At 41.9% G+C, this 21,130-nt stretch overlaps 1 protein-coding gene across 6 annotated transcripts in view; it reads left to right on the forward strand.

Moving 5' to 3' along the window:
• Positions 1-21,130, forward strand: part of LOC122401500 — a 101,672-nt gene that overhangs the window by 76,487 nt on the left and 4,055 nt on the right. For all 6 annotated transcript variants that reach the window (XM_043403667.1, XM_043403671.1, XM_043403668.1 and 3 more), the window contains 7 exons: positions 15,483-15,624; positions 16,191-16,637; positions 17,228-17,378; positions 19,074-19,808; positions 20,129-20,350; positions 20,435-20,887; positions 20,960-21,091. In XM_043403667.1, coding sequence (XP_043259602.1) covers positions 15,483-15,624; positions 16,191-16,637; positions 17,228-17,378; positions 19,074-19,808; positions 20,129-20,350; positions 20,435-20,887; positions 20,960-21,091 — 2,282 coding nt within the window. The remainder of the gene's footprint in view (positions 1-15,482; positions 15,625-16,190; positions 16,638-17,227; positions 17,379-19,073; positions 19,809-20,128; positions 20,351-20,434; positions 20,888-20,959; positions 21,092-21,130) is intronic.

The raw sequence follows: 21,130 nt of genomic DNA on the forward strand, positions 1-21,130 counted from the left end.
TCGCTGTTTGAACAGTCCGATTATCGTTTTACGAGCTTAAAAGGATACGTTTATGGAGCGGCAAACGCCGAATACGGTTTTATCTTCTCCGTTTGCCAACAATAGCGAAAATCAATTGCAGGAAAATTATTAAACTCCCGCGGAAGCGTCGAAATGGAATGCTCGCTGCTCGAGCCAACGATGATCTCCGCAAACCGTAACCAGCAACACAAAAATTCCGACTATCGGATGTAATTTCACGGAAGGATTTTGGATATTTTTATACGAAAGCTATGAAGCGGTTTAATAACTCGCGGGATAGAAACCGTATGCGTGATGGACAATCTGCCAATCTTGGAACAATGTTTTTAAACAAAAATTACATCCAGAAACGATACAAATATTCAACATTAAGAAGAAAATACAGTCGTAAAACGAGATAGGGTTTCGCAAGAACGAACAAACCAATTTCTGTTGTTTTAACAATCGTTCGCGAGCAACGCGGGTTTTAAACAAATTGACAAAATCTCCCGTTCCAGGAACATTCAATTATTCAGACCTGATCCAGTTTCCAGAAACGTTATTACTGTTTTTCGCTTTAAACGAGGAGACACGTAGCAGGAAATTGATGAAAAAATGAATCACAGTATCAGCTGAATCGTTTTAATGAAATACAGAACGCTGTTTTGTAACGTGAATCGAATATTTCCGGGGAAAAATGTAGAAGAGTAACAATGAAACAAAATATAATTAGATGTTTATAAAAATATTAAACTGCAAACAATGAAAAATAATATTGGGAATAATTATTTTCTTCAGTAGTATTATTAAACTATTGACCAACACATCGAACGCCACGATTTGGAAACTAAATGAACAGAGAAAACATCCAGGAAATTTATACATTGGTCTAGAATTCAATTTCAGCGCTGAATAAAACAAAAATTAATAACTTCTAGAGAAATCGCCGAAGCTCTTTACATTTGATTGAATTTTGTATAGCAATCGATACGATAAACAACGATCGGGAAGAGTAAACAAACAGGGATGGGAATAAAGCCACTCTTTCATATTTGAATGCAATTCTGAATCAACTACGCGATAGTAGTTCCAATATACATCGTAAAAACTTTCGCAACCGGTGGTTTGCAATTAAAACGGAGATACAGATAGACGTAATCGTTCTTATACAAGGTGTTCGGCCAACCTGGGAAAAATTTTAATGGGGGATTCTAGATACCAAAATAAGACGATAATCAAGAATACCAATTTGTTGATGGAGACTTTGTTAAAAAGTTATTAACATTTATAATTCCACCCGTACTGAATTTTTTTCTCGAAAATGCGCAGGAATTCAGGGGTATGTCTACTCACCAAAAATGATTGTAATTCACCCCCGCAACCGAAAATAATTTTTTCCAGAATGATTTGGAATTTTTATTTTCGTCGAAAAATTTCACACCTTTTCGAATTTTTTTCTAGAAAGTGGGTAGGAATTCAGGGGTATGTCTACTCACCAAAAATAATTGTAATGCATCCCTGCAACTGAAAATAATTTTTCCAAAACGATCTGAAATTTTTTTTTTGTTGAAAAATTTCACACCTTTTCGAATTTTTTTCTAGAAAGTGGGTAGGATTTCAGGGGTATGTCTACTCACCAAAAATAATTGTAATGCACCCCCACAACCGAAAATAATTTTTCCAGAACGATTTGAAATTTTTTTTTTGTTGAAAAATTTAGGCATCTAATAATTAGATTTTCGGTAAGGAATTTTTTTCTCGAAGGTGCGTAGGATTTCGGGAGTATGTGTAATGACTAAAAATGATTGTAATTGACCCTCGCAACTGAAAATAATTTTTCCAGAACGATTTGAAATTTTTGAATTTAATTGTTAATAACTTTTTAACGAAGCCTCCATCAACAAATTGGTATTCTTGATTTTCGTCGTATTTTGGCCTGTAGAACCCCTCATTAGATTTTTTCCCAAGGGTGGCCGAACACCCTATATACCGTACTTTTATTTAGATTAAAATATCGGGTGATCGAATAGTTGGTTAGTCGCATGATTACTTGCTTCCATACGACTAAACTTTTGATTTAGTGTTACCCACAGATAGAAATCAATAGGTGTAAGATCTGATGATTGCGCAGGCCAAAGAACTAGACCTCTATAATGGTTTAACGATTAATCTCCCATATTCTACGATGGAAAATTCGTTGTTACTCCCATCTATACAAGGTTATTTTAAAATCTGGGGCCACTTGTTCCAAACATAAATGCAAACAAAAATTCAGAAATAGAAATTCTATCGTGGGTATCGGTCATTTGCATCTTCCCTTTAAAAAAACCTACGGCTTGTCCCAGATTCTACAATTACTCTCCGTGTCTCGTCGTTCGTGCAAGCAAACAAGAATCTGAACTTTAAAAGAAATAAATTGTTACCAAAAATAAAGCAGCTTTATTTAAACGGATTAAACGTCTCGAACGAAGGGAAGGGAGATTCGTAGGAATACGAGCACCACGTTTCCGTTCTTCTCGCTCAGGTATCGGGCTGTACGCGTTCGATTGACCCGAAAATCGCGAAGCGAAAAGAGCCTTCAGCGGCCGTGGCGCATAAAGGGAGAAGTGGCTCGACGAATCGAGCGGACACTTCGATGTCCGCCGGCGATTAAGCACAATCGAGCACGGACCGTAAACGAATGGACGAGTTTTACAAGGCTCCGCGTCTGACTCCGCGAACGTATCGTCCAGACGAAGGGAGGCTCGGTGCATGGCCCGCCGTCCGACCCGAAACGATCGATAGTTCAACGTACAGGGAAGTGCAGCGGCTGCAGCGCACACGTGCAAGTCCTTGCGGCTCGTTCACCTGTGTGTCACATTCGTGCGACGATGCAGCCTTGCCTCCGTCGTTCTTTCGTCTTCGATTTAGCGAAATCTGTTCGACGAGCGAATCGATCGCGGCACGCCGGGCCGCCGTGCAATTCGGCACAAATTCCGGATTAGCTCGTGGTACGCGAAACGCGGCTGACACCCTAATTTCGTCGGTTACCACCCCACCGTGACGCAACTGCAAATCATCGTAACTTTCCATTTGTTATTTTTAATAATCGGAAGCACATTTTTGGAATAAGTCGCGTCTGTTCGATACGGTGGCCATCTTTTATTTCAGAGAACGGTCCTTTGGATTTATTTATTCTCAGTTTTGTCCTTGTTTAAAGTAATTTTACTATTCTGGAGTATTTGGACCGGTCTGGGCGGAACAGAATAAAGTTACTTTCGATACCAAACGCAACGACGACGACACACCTTAAGAGGGGAGACTCGTGTAAAATGGTAAAACGAGGAGTGATATTTGACAATTTTTTTTGGCGTTCCTTGGCCCGTCGAGTCCAAGTCACGCAACGCTGAACCGAAACGATACGAGAAAAGAAAAGGAGGATCAATTTGCAATGCTGTCATCGAATGGATGTCCCATTATGCTTTCCCCGGGAACGGGCCTGAAAAATGGTTTCGTAGAAGAGATTCGCAAAACAGAGGCGCGAATAAAGCAATTCCCGCAACAAAATGGTGGCCGTTGCACGCTCCAGGTCTCTCCACGGAAGATTTTAGGAAGTCTCTCGGAGACGCGGCGAGGGATGAAACGACGTCGGTACTGTAGAACAGAATGGAGAAAATTCTGGAAGAATTCGATTTACCGCGCGGTGTTCCCGCGGGAACACGCGACGAGAGAAATATGCGAACGTGTAACTCGCGACGCGCGAATTTACGGCCGCAGACGTACGCGTCGTGAAAGAAAACTCTTTGCATGGGGCGGGAAAAGATTGCCTCGATCACGATCGGGCCACCTGTCAGAAGGGAAACTGGTTTTCCTTGACGATCGAACTAAATTTCTTAACAAAAATAGGACCGTGAAAATTCCAATTCTGCTATCTCTCTGCCGTAGGAAATTTTCCAGTTTTGTTCGTGTCTTTGACATTTCTCGGGGGACGTTATTTCGTTAATAACTTGTTTGTCGAATCGAATTAAGTCTTGTTATTTTACGTAATCCTCTCCTCGGATCCCTTTGATCCTACATCGTGATTACAAGTTTCCAAGTAATCTTGAATCGACTGAAATTGAATAATCTAACTCTGAGTATAATTAAAGACATTAAGCATTGTTTTGTGCGTTTGTACATTGAATATTTTTAATTATTTATTTACGAACCACGTAAGAATGTACGTGTTCTTCGCGTTTGGAAACTATTAAAATAATTTATATTATTAACTAGATGCCTCAAGTTACGCTATTAAACCTGTAAAATAGTGTTTAATTTCGTATACACGTTTTCTGGATTGCTTTTATTATCTAAAACTTCTCTCGATTTAAAAACGACGTCGATGCTCTGATTGGACGTGGAGATAAATATTTAAGAAGAAACATGCACGGACAAACAAGAAATATAGTGAACAAACACGTTACCTATTCGTACCGTATAAATAAAAGTTGTTTCCCTTTGACTGGAGAACGGGAAAACCGGAAAAGCTTCGAACGAACGATGCGAAATACACGTAGAATTTTAAACGCGTGACGATAGGTCAAATTGCACGCTTTGATCTCGAGTACTTCGCCGTGTTTAATTTTTCGGTTCTACATAATTTCGTCCGCGCTATGCTCGTTCAGTTCCGCAACGAAAATTAAAAATATCTGCTACAGAATATCGTAATCTTCGATCAAAAAATTCTGTTGGGTTTTTTATTTGCTTATTCCAATCTACGAGCAATCCCAGATAAATTGAAAGGTGTGTTAATATCTATTTTAACTTTATATATTCATGGTAAATAATTTCAAAATTGGGACTAGAAAATTCTATCCTAGAAATAAATTTATACAGGGCGTTAGGCCATCCCTGGGAAAAAATTTTAATGGGAGATTCTAGAGGCCAAAATAAGACGAAAATCAAGAATATCAATTTCTTGACTGAGACTTCGTTAAAAAGTTATTAACAATTAAATTCAAAAATTTCAAATCGTTCTGGAAAAATTATTTTCGGTTTCGGGGGTCAATTACAATCATTTTTGGTCATTACACATACCTCCAAAATCCTACCCACTTTCAAGAAGAAAAATGAGGTGGGTGTTGAAATTTTTCGACGAAAACAAAATTTTTCAAATCGTTTCAAAAAAATTATTTTCGATTGCAGGGGTCAGTTACAATCATTTTTGGTGAATAGACATAACCCCGAAATCCTGCGCATTTTCGAGAAAAAAATTCAGTACGGGAGGAACTTTATACGTTAATAACATTTTAACGAAGCCTCTATCAACAAATTGGTATTCTTGATTTTCGTCTTACTTTGGTGTCTAGGATCTCCCATTACAATTTTTCCCCAGGGATGGCCGAAACCCCTGTATATTCGTTCGCATCGAAATGGCCTGATAATACGTCTCGTCTGTATTTGTCTGAATCTGTTACCGCGAAAAGTGGGTTGCAGAAGACGGATATTATCGATAGAAAATTACAGCAACGTCGGAGGAAAGGAACGAGACAAAAGCAAGCCGAAAAACGAGCCACGGAAAAAGTGTGCCGCGAATCGAGCGGACGAACTCGGACGGAAAAGTTTCCGGCATTGAAAAAATGAGCGATGGCCGGGGCTTCCGGCCGGGTTTCGACTGAAAGCGGAAGAACCCAGAAAGTGTAACAGAAAAAATAGCAAGCGCGATGGGCAATAAGCGGCGAAACGAAGATAAGTAAATAGGACGACTCGAAAGAAAAAGAAACGAACGGGGGCGGGGAAAAAAGTACGTACGCCTCGCGGTGAGCAACGTTTCCTTGTTCTAAGTTTCCGCGCGCTTCCGTTCTATTCAGAGCCGTGGAGCGCGTAAACTTAAATAAAAAGCAACCGGACAAAAAGCAGCGGTTACTGAAAAGAAGAAGCAGATCCAACCGGTGAAGAACGCGGCTGGAAATTACGATATCTCTCGAGCTTCGAAACGAGATTCATCAAAGTGGAGGCCTTCGTTAGGCGAAAATAAAGATTGCCCGTTACTTCGGTTTATAGAAAGGTTTGCGGAAAGTAGTCGGCCGGGTACGAAAAAGAAACGAAATTCTTTGGGTGGAAGCAACACTCTTGCAAAAGTAATTGCTCGTTTGCGGGAAGCAGAGGGAACAATGGGTATCGAGACGATCCGTTTCTATTAATGGAAAGGGTGAATTCACTCGGAGCTGTTTCTCGATGGAATTCCTTTAATATTTCAGATTATTTTGTTGAGAAATCAGAAACTGGGAATTAGAATCGAATGGAAACGTTCATTGAACCAACAACTTCCTGCCAATTTGTAGTTGACCTTGTTTCAATCAGCCGTGGCGACGAGAAAGTTTGGTATTCCGCTGACATAAGTTTTGTTTGTTTGTCCGAACTGGCCCCGGGAACGTTTAACTTGTCCCAGATGGAAACTTGCGCGCATCAACATTATCGAATCGTTCTGATTTTGTCGAACGCCGCGGGATTGGTCGAATTCCAAAAACGCGTAAAAGACAAGCATTCCGTGGAATGTCTTTTTATCGCGGCGACGAAGAGGCGTGCTGATCGTTTCGGCAACGCGAAATTAGACAAAAGAAGGACGAGCGGACAAACAATCGCGGTAAACAGTCGCTTCCGGGCGCTGTCTATTTCCGTGGACAAACGTAATTGGCAATTAAGACGAAGACATCGTTGCGCAACGGCTTAATCAACGAGTTAAATTGCAACCGGGCTCGATCTTCTTTCCGCCTTGCTCTCGTCCGTTTTCGGACAAATTGAAACGGTCCAATTAATAGCGACAGAAATAGAGAAACGAAGAAGCAACGCGGGAGGAGGTTTTCGAATGAAAAAAACTCGCGGCAACTTCGGGGAATCGAGCATCAAAGGCTGCCAATTTATCGGTCGCCGCAGCCACCGGGAACGATTATGGCAGTTAAAACGTTTTCCCGGGGCGACGAGGAGCGACGGAAGAAGAAAGAAAGAAGCCAAAGTCTCGCTAGGAGGCGGACGATCATTAGAGTAATTGCTGCCTCGTCGCGAAGCGGGTCAACAGTTTTTCCTCTTTTCGTTTCGCGCGCCGATGGGCGCGAGCTGCGGCCGAAACTCTGGACGGTCCGTCGATAGAAACGTCGCGGGGGATCGTCGAGGCGGAGAAAACGAGTCGTACGGGTCCGTAAAGCGTGCAGAATATTCGAGAAAGTCCGCGGGACTCGGTAAGAAGGACCAGAAGTAGGCTTCCTCTGCTCGAATAACGAAGAGAGGGTTCATAATCTCGGGATTAAGGAGGTTATAGGCCTCTGGTCTAGGCTCTTAATGCTCTCGAAGCCATAGTCAGAGAGCAGAGACATAAAATTAAACGATGCAACGAAGAGGATGTAGGAACGAGGCACGGTGGAAATGTACCTTGACCATAGCGATACTTTGGTGAAAGCAGAGTTATGGAAATATATGAGAGAAGTAGGGAATTCGATAATATAATGTGAGAACGAAGAACGAAGGTGTCGAAGGATATTAGATTGAGACTTGAGAGTAATTTTCTTATAGGTCACAAATGACGCAAACTCGATGACAATGAAGGCTGAGGCATTGCAGAAGAAAGAGAATCGACCGATCGAGTTCCTACGCGGAGTTTCAAAACCTAGTTAAACTATCGAAACTTTTGTAAAGTTTCGTAACTAAAATGGCTCCCGCTTACGGTACAAAGTGGACAGTCCACGGAATCCTCGAAGGCGCAAGATATCGAATCGACGAAACTCCGTAAACCACTAATCGCCGCTAACCACAACACTATTGCTAATAAAAGTAACCATTATCCACGTTCGATCGATCGAAACTTGATTTTATCCGAATGAAGCTTATCGGATTTATTGTAAGACGCTTGGTAAAAAGTAATCTATCGAACGAGTCGACGAGCCTACATTATTTATCAAACGTAAAGGGACGTAAAATAGGACTGAAAGCAATATAGACGAAGACGTTTTGCAAAGAGAAGTTCGCTTCGAACTGTCCAAGTAAAGAATAAGTACGAAACTTCTGCAACTTCTGGGTTCGAATGGTTCCGTTTGGAAGTCGAATCAGAACTCGAAAAAGTAGAGGACGAAATAAAGTTGCGAGGCCACGGAGAAACAAAAACGGTAAAATCTCTGCGCGTCTAAAAGAGATTCGGTTCCGAGAGAAACGGAATCAGAAACAAGAACGCTACTTATCGCGAGAAAATAGAAGAGACGAAGGAAAATCGAGAAATCTGTGGTCGAGGAATGACACGAGGGCGAAACGGTAAGGAAATGGAGTAACGTTCGATGCGTTCTTGGAACAAAACTTCAAAGACTGTGAATATAAAACGCGCAAAAGGTAGCGTCGCGAGAACAATAGAGATAAAAGGAAAACAGAGTAATTTAAAATACATTTCCGACGAGCTTTTGCTACGGATAATATCCATTGATGCGAAAACAGATTCCCTGGAAACGGAACTCCGCGAATCGTCTTTCCTAGCACTGCTATTTTCTTTAATCCGAGAAAAAGCAGAGACGGTGGTTTTCTCTTTCTCTGAAATACTAGTTGATCCGCTGAAATCAGGATGCCTTAAAAGTACGTTCGAACGGAGAATAACGGAAAGAAATTCGCGTTGCAAATTGAATTGCATTATTTTACATAAAATTCACGACGTTGAAGAGCGTCGAGAATACGATGAAATAATTGTTTTAATTCGTCAAGGTTTTGATCGAGGTTGCTGGCCTTCTTAAAAAAATTAAAAATTATCAGGATTTATATTGTTTCATCGCTGAACGTTTTTCGACGTGTTCGAACAATCGAAACGCTCTCTCAAACGTTATCAAACCCTGTCAAACGCGGTTCCTCTTTGAACGATGATCGTCTGTTGCCGAATTTGGAGCAACGACTTCTTTATTCTCCGCCTGAAGCAGACGGAAATTTCGAATAGGCCAGCATCAAGGAAAACTAGGATAGTCGACGAAGGAAGATCAGAACCGTTTGGACGAGTGGGAGGTATCTGGGTGAGAGGGTGGGCACGGTAACAGTCGGCGTTACTTCCGCTTCCGACCCAGTAATCAAATCTCTTGACTCAGTGGGCGCAAATTAAAATCACTGTGACCCGAGCAACCAGCTGCAAAACCCAACTGGTCCCAGCAGAACGCTGAAGAAGGACCGAAACGCAACGAATTCGAAGAAAAATATGAAACGAAAAACGGGGCGAAAGCGAATTTTTATTAAAGAAATGCGGAAGATCCGTCGAGTAGACAAAATCAACCTATACACCCACGCAATTTAGACGGTTTGCAACCTACTCGGATTGCAAAATTTAATTACGGAGATCTTACGCTTCATAAATTAAACCTCCATAAAACAATCAGCTAATTTAATTCCAGGATTAAGACAATTTGTCATTGAACTTACAATTACTTACTTAAAATCTAATCTTTTTAGGTCAATATAATTAAATGTCAATATAAATACTAAAGAAATTTCTATACCTTGATATTAATAAATGTAGGTCTTCCGATTCTGGAGTTTTAGACTATTCGTATCCTTGGAATATACGAAAAAGGAGCCAAACTGCTTGGTGCTGACGGCATCGGAATAAACTCCGAGTCTGAAATACTTGCGAACTTTACAAATAGACATCGTAGAAGCGTATGGAGCAGGATTTGCAAGACTGTCGCGACAGTTTGAATGTTTATACGAAAAACACGTTCGTCCGAATCAATTCGACCCTGAGCGTCAGGAAAGGAATCGTTCTCGCGCGAATCATACGGACCAAGCCTTGTTTACTCGACCGAGTTACTCAGTTTGTCTTTAGACTACCCGGTTTTATGTAAATAAGATAATACGGGCGACGATGCTATCGACGAAAATGGCAGAGTACACGAGACGTCGCATAAAATCGATACCAGATGCCGAATACGTATCTGTACCGTGTCTTCGAAGAATTTACGAGAAGAGATTCAAATTTATAAACCCAGGTGACCGTTTTATATTGCGCAAATGGACATTGGGGGAAAATAATGTTTAACGATTCGAGCTTTGTGCCTGACCTGATCTTCTTTTTACTCTTTTCTTGAATTATATACGTGCAACTGAAGAATCGCATCAAATTATGGAAAATCCGAAAGGACAGGTGGACGAATTGATAACCGTTCATTCAAGACTGAACACAATCAGTAAATCATTGTATATTTCATCCGGTAACGTGCAGATTTAGTACCTCGTTTTTCAATAGAGTATAGAAACTATCTACTTTCTTCCGCTTAGACTTCCATCTAGACTTTAGAGATCTAACTATAGTTTAACTATAAATTTCCCCGTTACGTTCGCGAGGAGGTTGAATCCAGAGGCACGGCAACAAAGCTTGGAGTCGGATCTAACTCACTGAAACGAGAAGGAAAGCATCGATAATACCACAATACCAAAAAGGAAACAAATTTTACAAGTTTTCCATTTCCCTATTTCTCGACCAAACAATTGAAATTAAATCTGCTCTAATGATAGTATTACCTACTGTTATTAGTGAAAGCTTTCGATCATGGTCGATGGATTTATTATTCCATAGATTTGGCGAGGATATGTATGTAGCTTCATCGGAGGTTCGAGTCGATCGTGTTACCCGTTTGTTGACTATCAATCGAACAGCTGGCTAATTGTAAGTTTGATTGGTAACGCTGGCTACAATGCTGATGGGAACTGCGGTATAATATTCTATGCAAATCTAGCTTGGAGGCTACGGCCAATGGTGGATCGAAACGGGCTTTCCTTCGATTTTCACGAGCATTGATCCGACTCGAAATTTGTTGACGTATTTGTCGACGGTACGTGGCAAAATCGTAGCGCAAAGAACGGAAAATAAGCGTACTTATTTATACAACCAGATCACTTTTTAAACTTTGGAGAAAGTTTAGAAAGCCAAAAGTAAAGTTTCGAGACAGTGCGTAGAAAAGTAATAATACACGGTGTTCGGCCAACCCTGGGACAAATTTTAAAGGGAGATTCTAGAGACCAAAATAAGACGAAAATCAAGAATATCAATTTGCTGATCGAGGCTTCGTTAAAAAGTTATTAACAAAATTAGATTAAAAAATTTCCAATTATTCTGGAAAAATTATTTTCGGTTGCGGGGGTCACTTGCAATCATTTTTGGTGAATAGACATACCCTCGAATTCCTACTCACTTTCGAGAAAAAAATTCCTTACCGAAGATACAATGTCCGACCCTGATATTCTGATTCCCCTGAAATTTTAAAAAGTTTCAAATCATTCTGGAAAAATTATTTTCGGTTGCGAGGATCAATTACAATCATTTTTGGTGAATAAACATACCCCCGAAATCCTACGTACTTTCGAGAAAAAAAATTCTTTACCGAAAATATACTGTGTGGCCGGTAATGTACTTTTAACGAAGCCTCAATCAACAAATTAGTATCTTTGATTTTGGTCTCGTTTTGGCCTCTAGAATCTCCTATTAAAATTTTTCTCAAGGGTGGCCAAACTCTCTGTATATTTTTCATTTCCTCGATACCGATATATTTCTATCATAAACAAGCATTTCCAAACTATAAACTCAGGAAAGTTAAGAACCATACAGTGTCAGAATTGAAAGAAGTGAAAAAATAGCAGTATTTGGGAAACTATTAATGGATTCTAATTTACGAGTAAGTCTAAGAGAAAGCGCCGGTTCGCGCCACGAATTTCGCCGCGCGCTGTACGAGTCTGTATCCACCCCCGCGATTACTGTCCCGTAGCGAATTCTAGAGTACTTTTCTCTCCCCGTAGAGTATCGATTTAGAAGAGAGACGCTCCTTAGGCCACCCTCCGTTTAGTTTGCCCTTCGCGCGAGCAGTTCGACGCGTGTTTAGCCGCGCGACGCCGAATTATAACGATCCAACGCGTACCACGCGGAATTGTAACGACCGCGGGGTGTCGCTGCCACGTCGGCGAACAGGACACGTACGAAACACACGCAAACACACACGCACACGCACAAACTCTCTCGACACCATGGAGTGGATTATGGCCACGACTCGATGAATTAACACTCGAGAATTAGGTACGAGATCGACGAGGACGGGAAGCAACGGCGATCGTGCCCGCTGCAATTGGCGGTGGGAAATAAAGGAGTTAGTAGCATGGGCATGTGTGTCTGTCCGTCTGTCCAAATCGCAGCACGTTAACGTCGAATCCATCCCAATATATGTTCTTCTATATGTATATACGAACCGTATACCTATACAAACCCAGAACTGACAACGTAACTTATCCAACCCTATTATTTTTGTTAGTGGACTTACCGAGATTTATGTTTATTTTTTTTACAACCTTGCTAGGCCATCAATTTTTGTCTGCACAATACGCGTACACTTGCTTTCTGATTGTGTTTCATTCCGCTCAAGATTAGATCGAAGATTTTTTAGGGGTGTTAGAGGATAGTGTATTTTAGAAATTATTTTCGTTTCTGTGGGAAACAATATTATCGATTACTTAGGTCTTATACAGGATGCACTGCCTAATTTTACTATGTTGAATGGAATACGAATTGACGATTACACGTAAGATGTATAGAAGGAATCACACGATGCTTGAATGATGTTTTGCTACTGGCTTTTTTACAGAGATATCGAAGTTGTCTTCCATTTTTTAAATGAAATGATTTTTTACTTTTATATATTGTACTCAATGAAAGTAACTTACTGAAAGGAGGACGAATAAAATAATCTCGTGCTATCGCTTTGAAGGATACAGTACCTTGCCACTCGTGAATAAAGAATCAGTCCACTAAGATCAATAATAACGTGGCTGGACAAGATAAATAGTTCACCTCGTGTACAGGATGAGTCAATAAAAAATATCTGAAATATCTTGTTCTCTATTGATTTCATGAAGAAACATTATATCATCGAGGTGTCATAGTTGAGGTCAAGGTATACTTGTATCTGTCTTAACCTGAACTGTTATGTTACGATGAGAACAATATATGTAGTCTTGTTTAAAAAGACGAAGATGATCTTGATATCTCTGAAAATATAAAACATGAAAAATTAAAAAAAAAATGTTTAGATCAAATCAATAGAAGACTTGATAATTCAGATAACAGTTATCGTTGACTGGCCCTGTGTACTTGTGTTTCTTTTATTCTAGTCTGCTTTTGAGGCATCGATAACGCGGGAAGAGTGATTTTAACATTAAAAATCTTGAAATTCGTTAAAGGTATATTTTGATTTTTTACAAAGGATGCAGAAGCAAAGAAAAAAGAAAGTATTACAATTTGTTAATATTTTATTTGCATACTATAAAAAGTCTGAAATAAAATTCGAGCTGACAAGACTACTTCATACGAACCTCTAAAAGTTTCACTAATTTTAATTATTTATGGAATTATTTTTGAATCGTTGCCTCGAACCAGGCTGCCAATAGTTGCATAAGTGTACATACTTATTTACACGACTCACGCCGAGCTTTTGCACGCTTACGAGGTGTCTGCCAAAAAATGTGAGCTCTGAGTGCTCTGTTCGATGGTTGTTACGTTGTTAGATGTGCATGAGCCTATCGATATTATCGTTCGACAATATAAATGATAAATGTATATATGAATGTGATCGATTCCCGTGTTTTAATACATAAGTCTCGATTAAGTATATAACATTCCGATTTCATTGTTTTTTCACAAATCGTGATTTCGTGTTTCGAATAAAATTTGCTCGAGATTTTTCCACGTTTTGCGTGGATCAATTAGGTAAACGAAAGGAACAAAATTGCGTTAAGAAAGAAACCGACGTTTGAAAAGGAACGAGAAGAATGCGTGAATTTTGTACAGTTCGGTTGGAGAGTATTTTTTTTTTTTTTTTTTGGTGCCTGTCATGACGTGAATGTTTTTTAATTATTCTGATTTTTCATGCTACGATGAGTTAAAGGTAAATGTAATTTGAATCGAGCGTCGGTCCAGTTACCAGTTACCTGTTGTCCATTATCCGAGATTGCGAAGTGAAAGCGAACGAGCAAAGAGAAAGATAAATTAGTTCCATTCGGTTCGCTGGAACGGTGGCAAACACGAGCAAAAAAATTGAATTGAAATAATTGAACAATTATAAAAAGATCTAATTAAGGTCCTAAACACGATAACCAAGAATCATTTTGCTTTTTGATCAGATTAGGTGCTGTGTACATATTCAGAACCTCGCAATTCAATGTATTTTTCACTACAATCGTTCGACGTAATAACTCTTGCATATCTGTAAACAGTACTCGAGGTTCTGCACAGAAAATACAAAATAGTTTCATATCTAGGAGCACTGGGAGCACTTCGTCACTGATTTGATGAATTTCACGGTTGAATGACTGCAACGAACGTATATACTACACTCGAGGTTTCTGTGCAGTGACTTCAACCGCAGAACCTGATGGCGCGTGAAGTAGTAAAATATGGAAAAGCAATTGTACCGAGTTTCTTCAAAATTACAGTGTCGAGTGGAGAATTCACTGCTCCCGGCTCGCTACCGACGTATCCCAGGATTTACGAATTTCCAAGCAAATTAGAAGTCTCGGAGGAATTTGTTCCGATTTGGCGATTCGAAACAAGTCGATATAAAAATAATACACGTTACAATCTCGATCGTATTATGTTCCTTCCAACATATTCCTACATCGAAATTTGCTACGTAGAATCAACGCCACGCGATCCGATACACCCTGTATAGTATTCCACGGAAGTAATCCACTGATTATTTCAGCATTCACGCTCGGACCACGCACATCGGGGAATCCGAACGAGCAGAAAGCCACTAAAAGTTTCATTGCCTCGCGAAAGGTGCGGCCCAGTTTCGAAACTGGCAATCCCCCATTCGCGACCGATCAACCGGACGGTTCCGGAGCGAATATTGCTCGTGGAAGCGATCGTAACACGTTTTAACGCGAGTCTTCTTAAGCTCCCTTAAAACCGCGTTCCCGCGTAGACGCTTCCGCCTCCCGTGCGTCGATTCCCCCATTTTACTACACTTTTAATGATCCTTGCACGGCAATCTGCTGTTCCAATCTATCGCTGACCGTTTCCCCCCCGCGATTTTTACCTCGGTTAGCTCACGCTACTTCCCAAAAAAAGGAAACAATAACCGAATCAGACCCTTGAAACGCGAAACTCAAACTTTACAAATGTTATTGTGGAAATAATAACAGGAGTAATTTTTAGTGTTCGGCAACCCCTGGGAAAAATTTTAATGGTAGATTGAGAAACAAAATTTCTTTGAGAGTAGCTCGAGGACGCGTTTCGCTCGTTTTCTTGGATGTGGCAACAGGTACAGGTTCTAACGAAGATGCGAAATCGTTTACCGTATCGTTTGAGCGTTCCTCCCTGGTAAGTACGGAGCGAAAAATGGAGAAAGGAGGAAAACTAGTGAGACACGATTCGACGAAGTTCGGTATTTGCTCGGATCGCGTATCGCGTTAGGCAGTGCTTGCAAGGCAATTATCTAACCATCGATTTTGCGCAACTTCCACAGTGATCTGCGCCCAGGGACTGATCGCGAAAGACAAGAGCGGCACGTCTGATCCGTACGTGACGGTCCAAGTCGGTAAAGTGAAGAAGCGCACCAGGACGATGCCCAAGGAATTGAATCCGGTTTGGCACGAGAAGTTCTACTTGTGAGTAATTCCATTGTCAGCGATGGAAATACGGCGGCGCCGTTAATTCGTACGAACGAAAGGAGAACGGGAACCATTATACACGTCGGAAGAGAAAATTAATCTTCCGTTTGCGTGTATCAAGATTACTTAGATTCCGGCGCGAGCCCGTTACCGATTAAATTCTGATACTCGCGCATCGTTTCCGAAACTAATGGATCTAGCTTTTTCCGGCCGCGGAACGTTCGATTGCTCTTCCGAAACGAACGAGCAAAACGTATCGAAACGAAGCAGATTAAAATCCGGATGCTTTATGACGCCCGGCTATGATCGATAGATAAGCGGAAAGTTAATGATAGAGCAACCTTTTATTCCTCGATGGTCCAGCAAATACTGTACCAGGAAACGCTGGATTATACTCGGTAGATTATCGATTGCACGGTAGATAATGGTCAGGGTTAAGAAAACATGAATTATAGCTCTCTAAAGAAACGTTGAAGTCGCGGACGGATAAGAAAATCTGTAATATTTAAAAATTAGAATAACTTTCAGAGCTCCGGGAGTAAAAGTGTGTTTCTCGTTGTTAGCGAGTGTCACAACTCGTCCGACCGAATAAAAGTGAGAGTCTGGGACGAGGACAATGACCTGAAGTCGAAGTTGCGGCAAAAGCTGACGAGGGAGAGCGACGACTTCCTGGGGCAGACGATCATCGAGGTGAGAACGCTCAGCGGCGAGATGGACGTCTGGTACAACCTGGAGAAGAGGACGGACAAGAGCGCCGTGTCCGGGGCGATCAGGCTGCACATCAGCGTGGAGATCAAAGGCGAGGAGAAGGTCGCGCCTTACCACGTGCAGTACACCTGCCTGCACGAGAACCTCTTCCACAGCCTCTGCGAAAAGAACGACGGTGTGGTGGGCCTGCCCCAGGCGAAGGGCGACGACGCCTGGAAGGTCTACTTCGACCCACCCGGGGAAGAACTCGTCGACGAATTCGCGATGCGATACGGCATCGAGAGCATCTACCAAGCAATGACGTGAGTAAATTCAATACATCTCTGTAATCTTTGCGAATCAAACAACCGCGAATCTCAGATACTCCCAAGAGGGCTGCGGCGCATAGAAAACACCGCTCCAAAGTTCTAGACATTTTCTAAGATGCGTACCATAGTGCCTACCATCAATAATTGCAAGACATATTTGGTCGAGTTTCTCGTAACCTATTAAGGACAATAAAATACAGTCAAATTTGTGATCCGAGAAAAGCAAAAATCATTGTTAAAATCGGAAGTGATTCAAGAGGTCCCCTACGTCCAGACTAGTTTCAAAAATCTCGAGAAAGTCCTAGAGCAACGAAGAGCTCGGAAGTCCCAGCGATCCTAAGACCTCCAGAGAGTCCTGGTACCTATTCGATTTCTGGTGGACAATATCGGGTCATATCTGCTTCTTTAAAATCAAGCCCTATCGAGGATGTCAGGTTCTTTGTAAACTTTCAAAGTATACGCTATTATATCAATTTAGCTAGTTATAGAAAGTGGTACGAGTCGATTCGTATCGATGAAACGATCGATGCCCGACGCCTCTGCAGTATTTTCTTAGTAACCAAGTTTTCTTTCAAACTTTTCAGACACTTCCACTGCCTATCGACGAAGTACCTCTGTCCAGGCGTACCAGCAGCGATGTCAACCCTTCTGGCGAACATAAACGCGTACTATGCCCACACCAGTGCAAGTTCCGCTGTTTCTGCTAGTGATAGATTCGCCGCCAGCAACTTCGGGGTGAGTTCGATTGTAGGACACCGAAGACTACGTTTATTCGTACGGTAGCGGAAAAGAGACGGTACCGAGAGCGAGGGAGAGAACAACGGGAACATTGTGATTGAGAAATGCTCGTGCAATTTCCTAGTAGCCTAAACCATCCATTATTCCCACTGTGGTTCGAGCCGGCTGCTCGGGAAACTTTACAGCACACGTGTTCTCGTAGTTCTATCAATTACATTCTGAAACCCTTCGATTAAGCTCGCTCTTTTTCTGCCCAACCGTCCGCCTTTTTCTTTTTTCGCTGGAGTCTTTCGAAGCTGGGGGAAATTGAAAACGCCAGGAACAAGACGCTCGAGTATAGCGTCCAGTTTAATTAAGATTTTAATTAAGATTTTTTATTTCGCCTCGACTCCGCGGGCGCCGATCCACTGGGAAAGGGACCTATACCGATAATAAAACGCGAAGGGACGTACATAATGTCTGTGATCGAGAACGAAAACACGTTGTATGAAATTAAAGTCTCGCTTTATTTTTTTCATTTTAAGACAGAGTTTCGGTTTGTTCGAACGAAAAATAAACTATTTCGATAACCGAATTACGCCCTTGTATTTGAAGAAGAAAATTTCGATTTTGCAAAGACGGCGTAAAAACCACAAGAGCACCGGTATCGTATACGATTTCCCGTAGAAACGAAGGACTGTTGACTATGCAGATGAACGTTCAAAATTTGCAACTTACAGCGCTCGCGGAGAAATGGTTTTAATAAAATGATGTAAATTTTTCGGAAGTATCCTCGAAATAGGAACGAAAAAATGGTTGGTCCTGTTTTCAACCGTTTTGAATTATGCATGAATTCCTCGTTTTGGAAACGTATGCCCACGAACCAACAAAGTCAACTTTGCTGGGAGACTGTAAGGTAATGGCTGAGAGTATTGCCAGGAAAACAAGGTCAAAGAAAAACGTGAATAACGAAACGAGCAACTCTTTGAAAAAAAGAATGGTCTTAACAAAATCGAAAAAGCCGAACAATATGGGTTTTGTTGCAATTTTCATGAATTAAATTTAAATTTTTAATGGAAACAGAAACACTATTTCTGAAAAGGAAGGAGAGTACTTGGCATCATCCTTGTTGATGGCATTGTGTCTTAAAAGATACTAGATAAATCTTCCCCAAGGGATCAAGCGCTTCGTCCTCTGTTTGGACTTTCATTTTTCTTGTTGATCCTCGCTTTCAACAGTTCTTTTTCTCGCGTACGCCCCTGGGAACGCGAAGTCCTGCTAACCGTAAACAATACTGTCGACTTATCCCACTGGATTATCAGCGCCTTGCTCCCTCAACCCCTATCCGGAGAATAAAAGGGAACGTTTGCTTGAAAAATTAATTTAAACGCCTATCTTGGGACTAACGTAACTTCGTTGGAAACCCAATCGAGACTAATTGATAGAAATAATTTCTGGCCCCCGATATATAGAAACAGAACATTTCTTCATTTTCTTTTCCGAGTTTATATATCGAAAAGACTCAATTCTACGTTTTCCGATAAAATACGTACGACATACTTTCTGAACATTCGTCCTTTGTTCGGGCACGAAAATGCCCGGCCAAAGCAGTTAGACTTTCCATTCGACCGAACGTCGTAATTTACGATAAACTCGATACAGCCGCGAAATAGATTTTCGGTGCTCGTTCATGGTTCATTTCTCCGGTTTCAGAAAGAAAAGTTCGTGAAATTGCTGGATCAGCTGCACAACTCTCTGCGGATAGATCTGTCGATGTACAGAAACAACTTCCCGGCGTCCAGCCAGGAGAAGCTGATGGACCTGAAGAGCACGGTCGATCTGCTGACGAGCATCACGTTCTTCCGCATGAAGGTTCAGGAACTGTCGAGCCCGCCCAGGGCGAGCATCGTGGTGAAGGACTGCGTGAAGGCGTGCCTGCGATCGACGTATCAATTCCTGTTCGAGAACTGCTACGACATTTACAACAGGGAGTTCCAGGTAGATCCGAGCGAGGGGAAGAGGGACGCCGACGACCACGGACCCCGTTTGGAGTCGCTCGACTTCTGGCACAAGCTGATCGCCTTGATAGTATCGGTGATCGACGAGGACAAAAACAGTTACGCGCCCGTGTTGAATCAATTTCCTCAGGAGCTGAACATCGGTCAACTGTCGGCGGCCACTATGTGGTCGCTGTTCGCGGTCGACATGAAGTACGCGCTGGAGGAACACGAGCAGCACAGACTGTGCAAATCCTCGGCCTACATGAACCTCCACTTCAAGGTCAAGTGGTTGCACACCAACTACGTGAAGGACGTGCCCCCGTACAAGGGTGCGGTGCCGGAGTACCCGGCGTGGTTCGAGCCGTTCGTGATGCAGTGGCTGAACGAGAACGACGACGTATCACTAGAATATCTCCATGGTGCCTTCAACAGAGACAAGAAGGACGGAGTGAGTAACCCTTCTCGCCTTTTTCCTAACGCTTTGTACGATGGATTCTCGACGGATCAACAGGAAGCAACAGAGTTACTAAATTACTACAAAGGCGATGATACAACTATAAATTTCTTTCTATACGAAATCTCGATTCATCGATGTAACTATCAGTGTCGAATTTTTAAAGTGTGTGACGTCTTTTGTATCGTTCTGTGGAAAGCACATTGTCTACTAAACCACTTGAGATTGATCTGGAGCGACTGAGCGATTTTTTTCAATTTCACTTTTGAATTTCAATTGACTTTAACAATTACTCACGTAAAAAATTCTTACAGTTCCAAAAGAGCAGCGAGCACGCGCTCTTCAGCGTCTCCGTCGTCGACGTCTTCACTCAGCTAACCCAATGCTTCGACGTAGTCTCCAAGCTAGAATGTCCCGATCCAGAGATTTGGAAGAGGTATATGAAGAGGTTCGCGAAGACCATCGTGAAAGTGTTGGTTGCTTACGCGGACATCGTCAAGAAGGAGTTCCCGAGTCACCTGAAAGAAGAACGAATCGTACGTGTTGGACAAATATACAAATCTCAGAATAGAATAATTCCATTCTCCAGAACGATTCAAGAAATAACACCCTTTTCACAGGCCTGCATTCTGATGAACAACATTCAGCAGCTGCGAGTGCAACTAGAGAAGATGTTCGAGTCGATGGGTGGCGAAAAACTGGAAGAGGACGCAGCGAATATTCTGAAAGAGCTTCAGCAACAACTGAACGGAGCGCTGGACGATCTGGCGATGCTATTCGCGAAGAGTTTGGAACCAAGGATAACTGCTTCCGTAAAAGAGTTAGGAGACCTGTTACTGGCCATCAAGGGCGGCGGACAGGTGCAGATGTCGCAACCTGCTCAAAGGAACAACGTTGCCGTGGAAGCCGACGAAGTACTGCGACCATTGATGGTTCTGCTCGACGGAAGTCTGTCATTATATGCTGAATCTTGCGAGAAAACGGTGCTGAAGAGACTGCTTAAAGAACTGTGGAAGATCGTCATGAGGATTCTGGAGAAGACCGTCGTGCTGCCGCCAATGTCGGATAAGAGTGTACGTTTTTTATCATCGAAGCTCGATGGAAAGATTTATCGTAGCACTTACATCTATTTCTGTGTTTCGCAGATGATGTTCAAGAATCTGACAGACAACGCGAAGAATCTGGCGGCGAATGCGAAGATAGAAGACATGTCGAAGCTGTTTAAGAACCACATGGCCGGCAAACCTGACGTGAAGAACGCATTGAGCGGCGTAATGGTGGGTGATTTATTTAAATCAAGACAGAAACGAACTTTG

Source organism: Colletes gigas, unplaced genomic scaffold, assembly GCF_013123115.1.
Source record: "Colletes gigas isolate AHSC1104 unplaced genomic scaffold, ASM1312311v1 Colletes_gigas_Sc00025, whole genome shotgun sequence".
Lineage (NCBI taxonomy): Eukaryota > Metazoa > Arthropoda > Insecta > Hymenoptera > Colletidae > Colletes > Colletes gigas.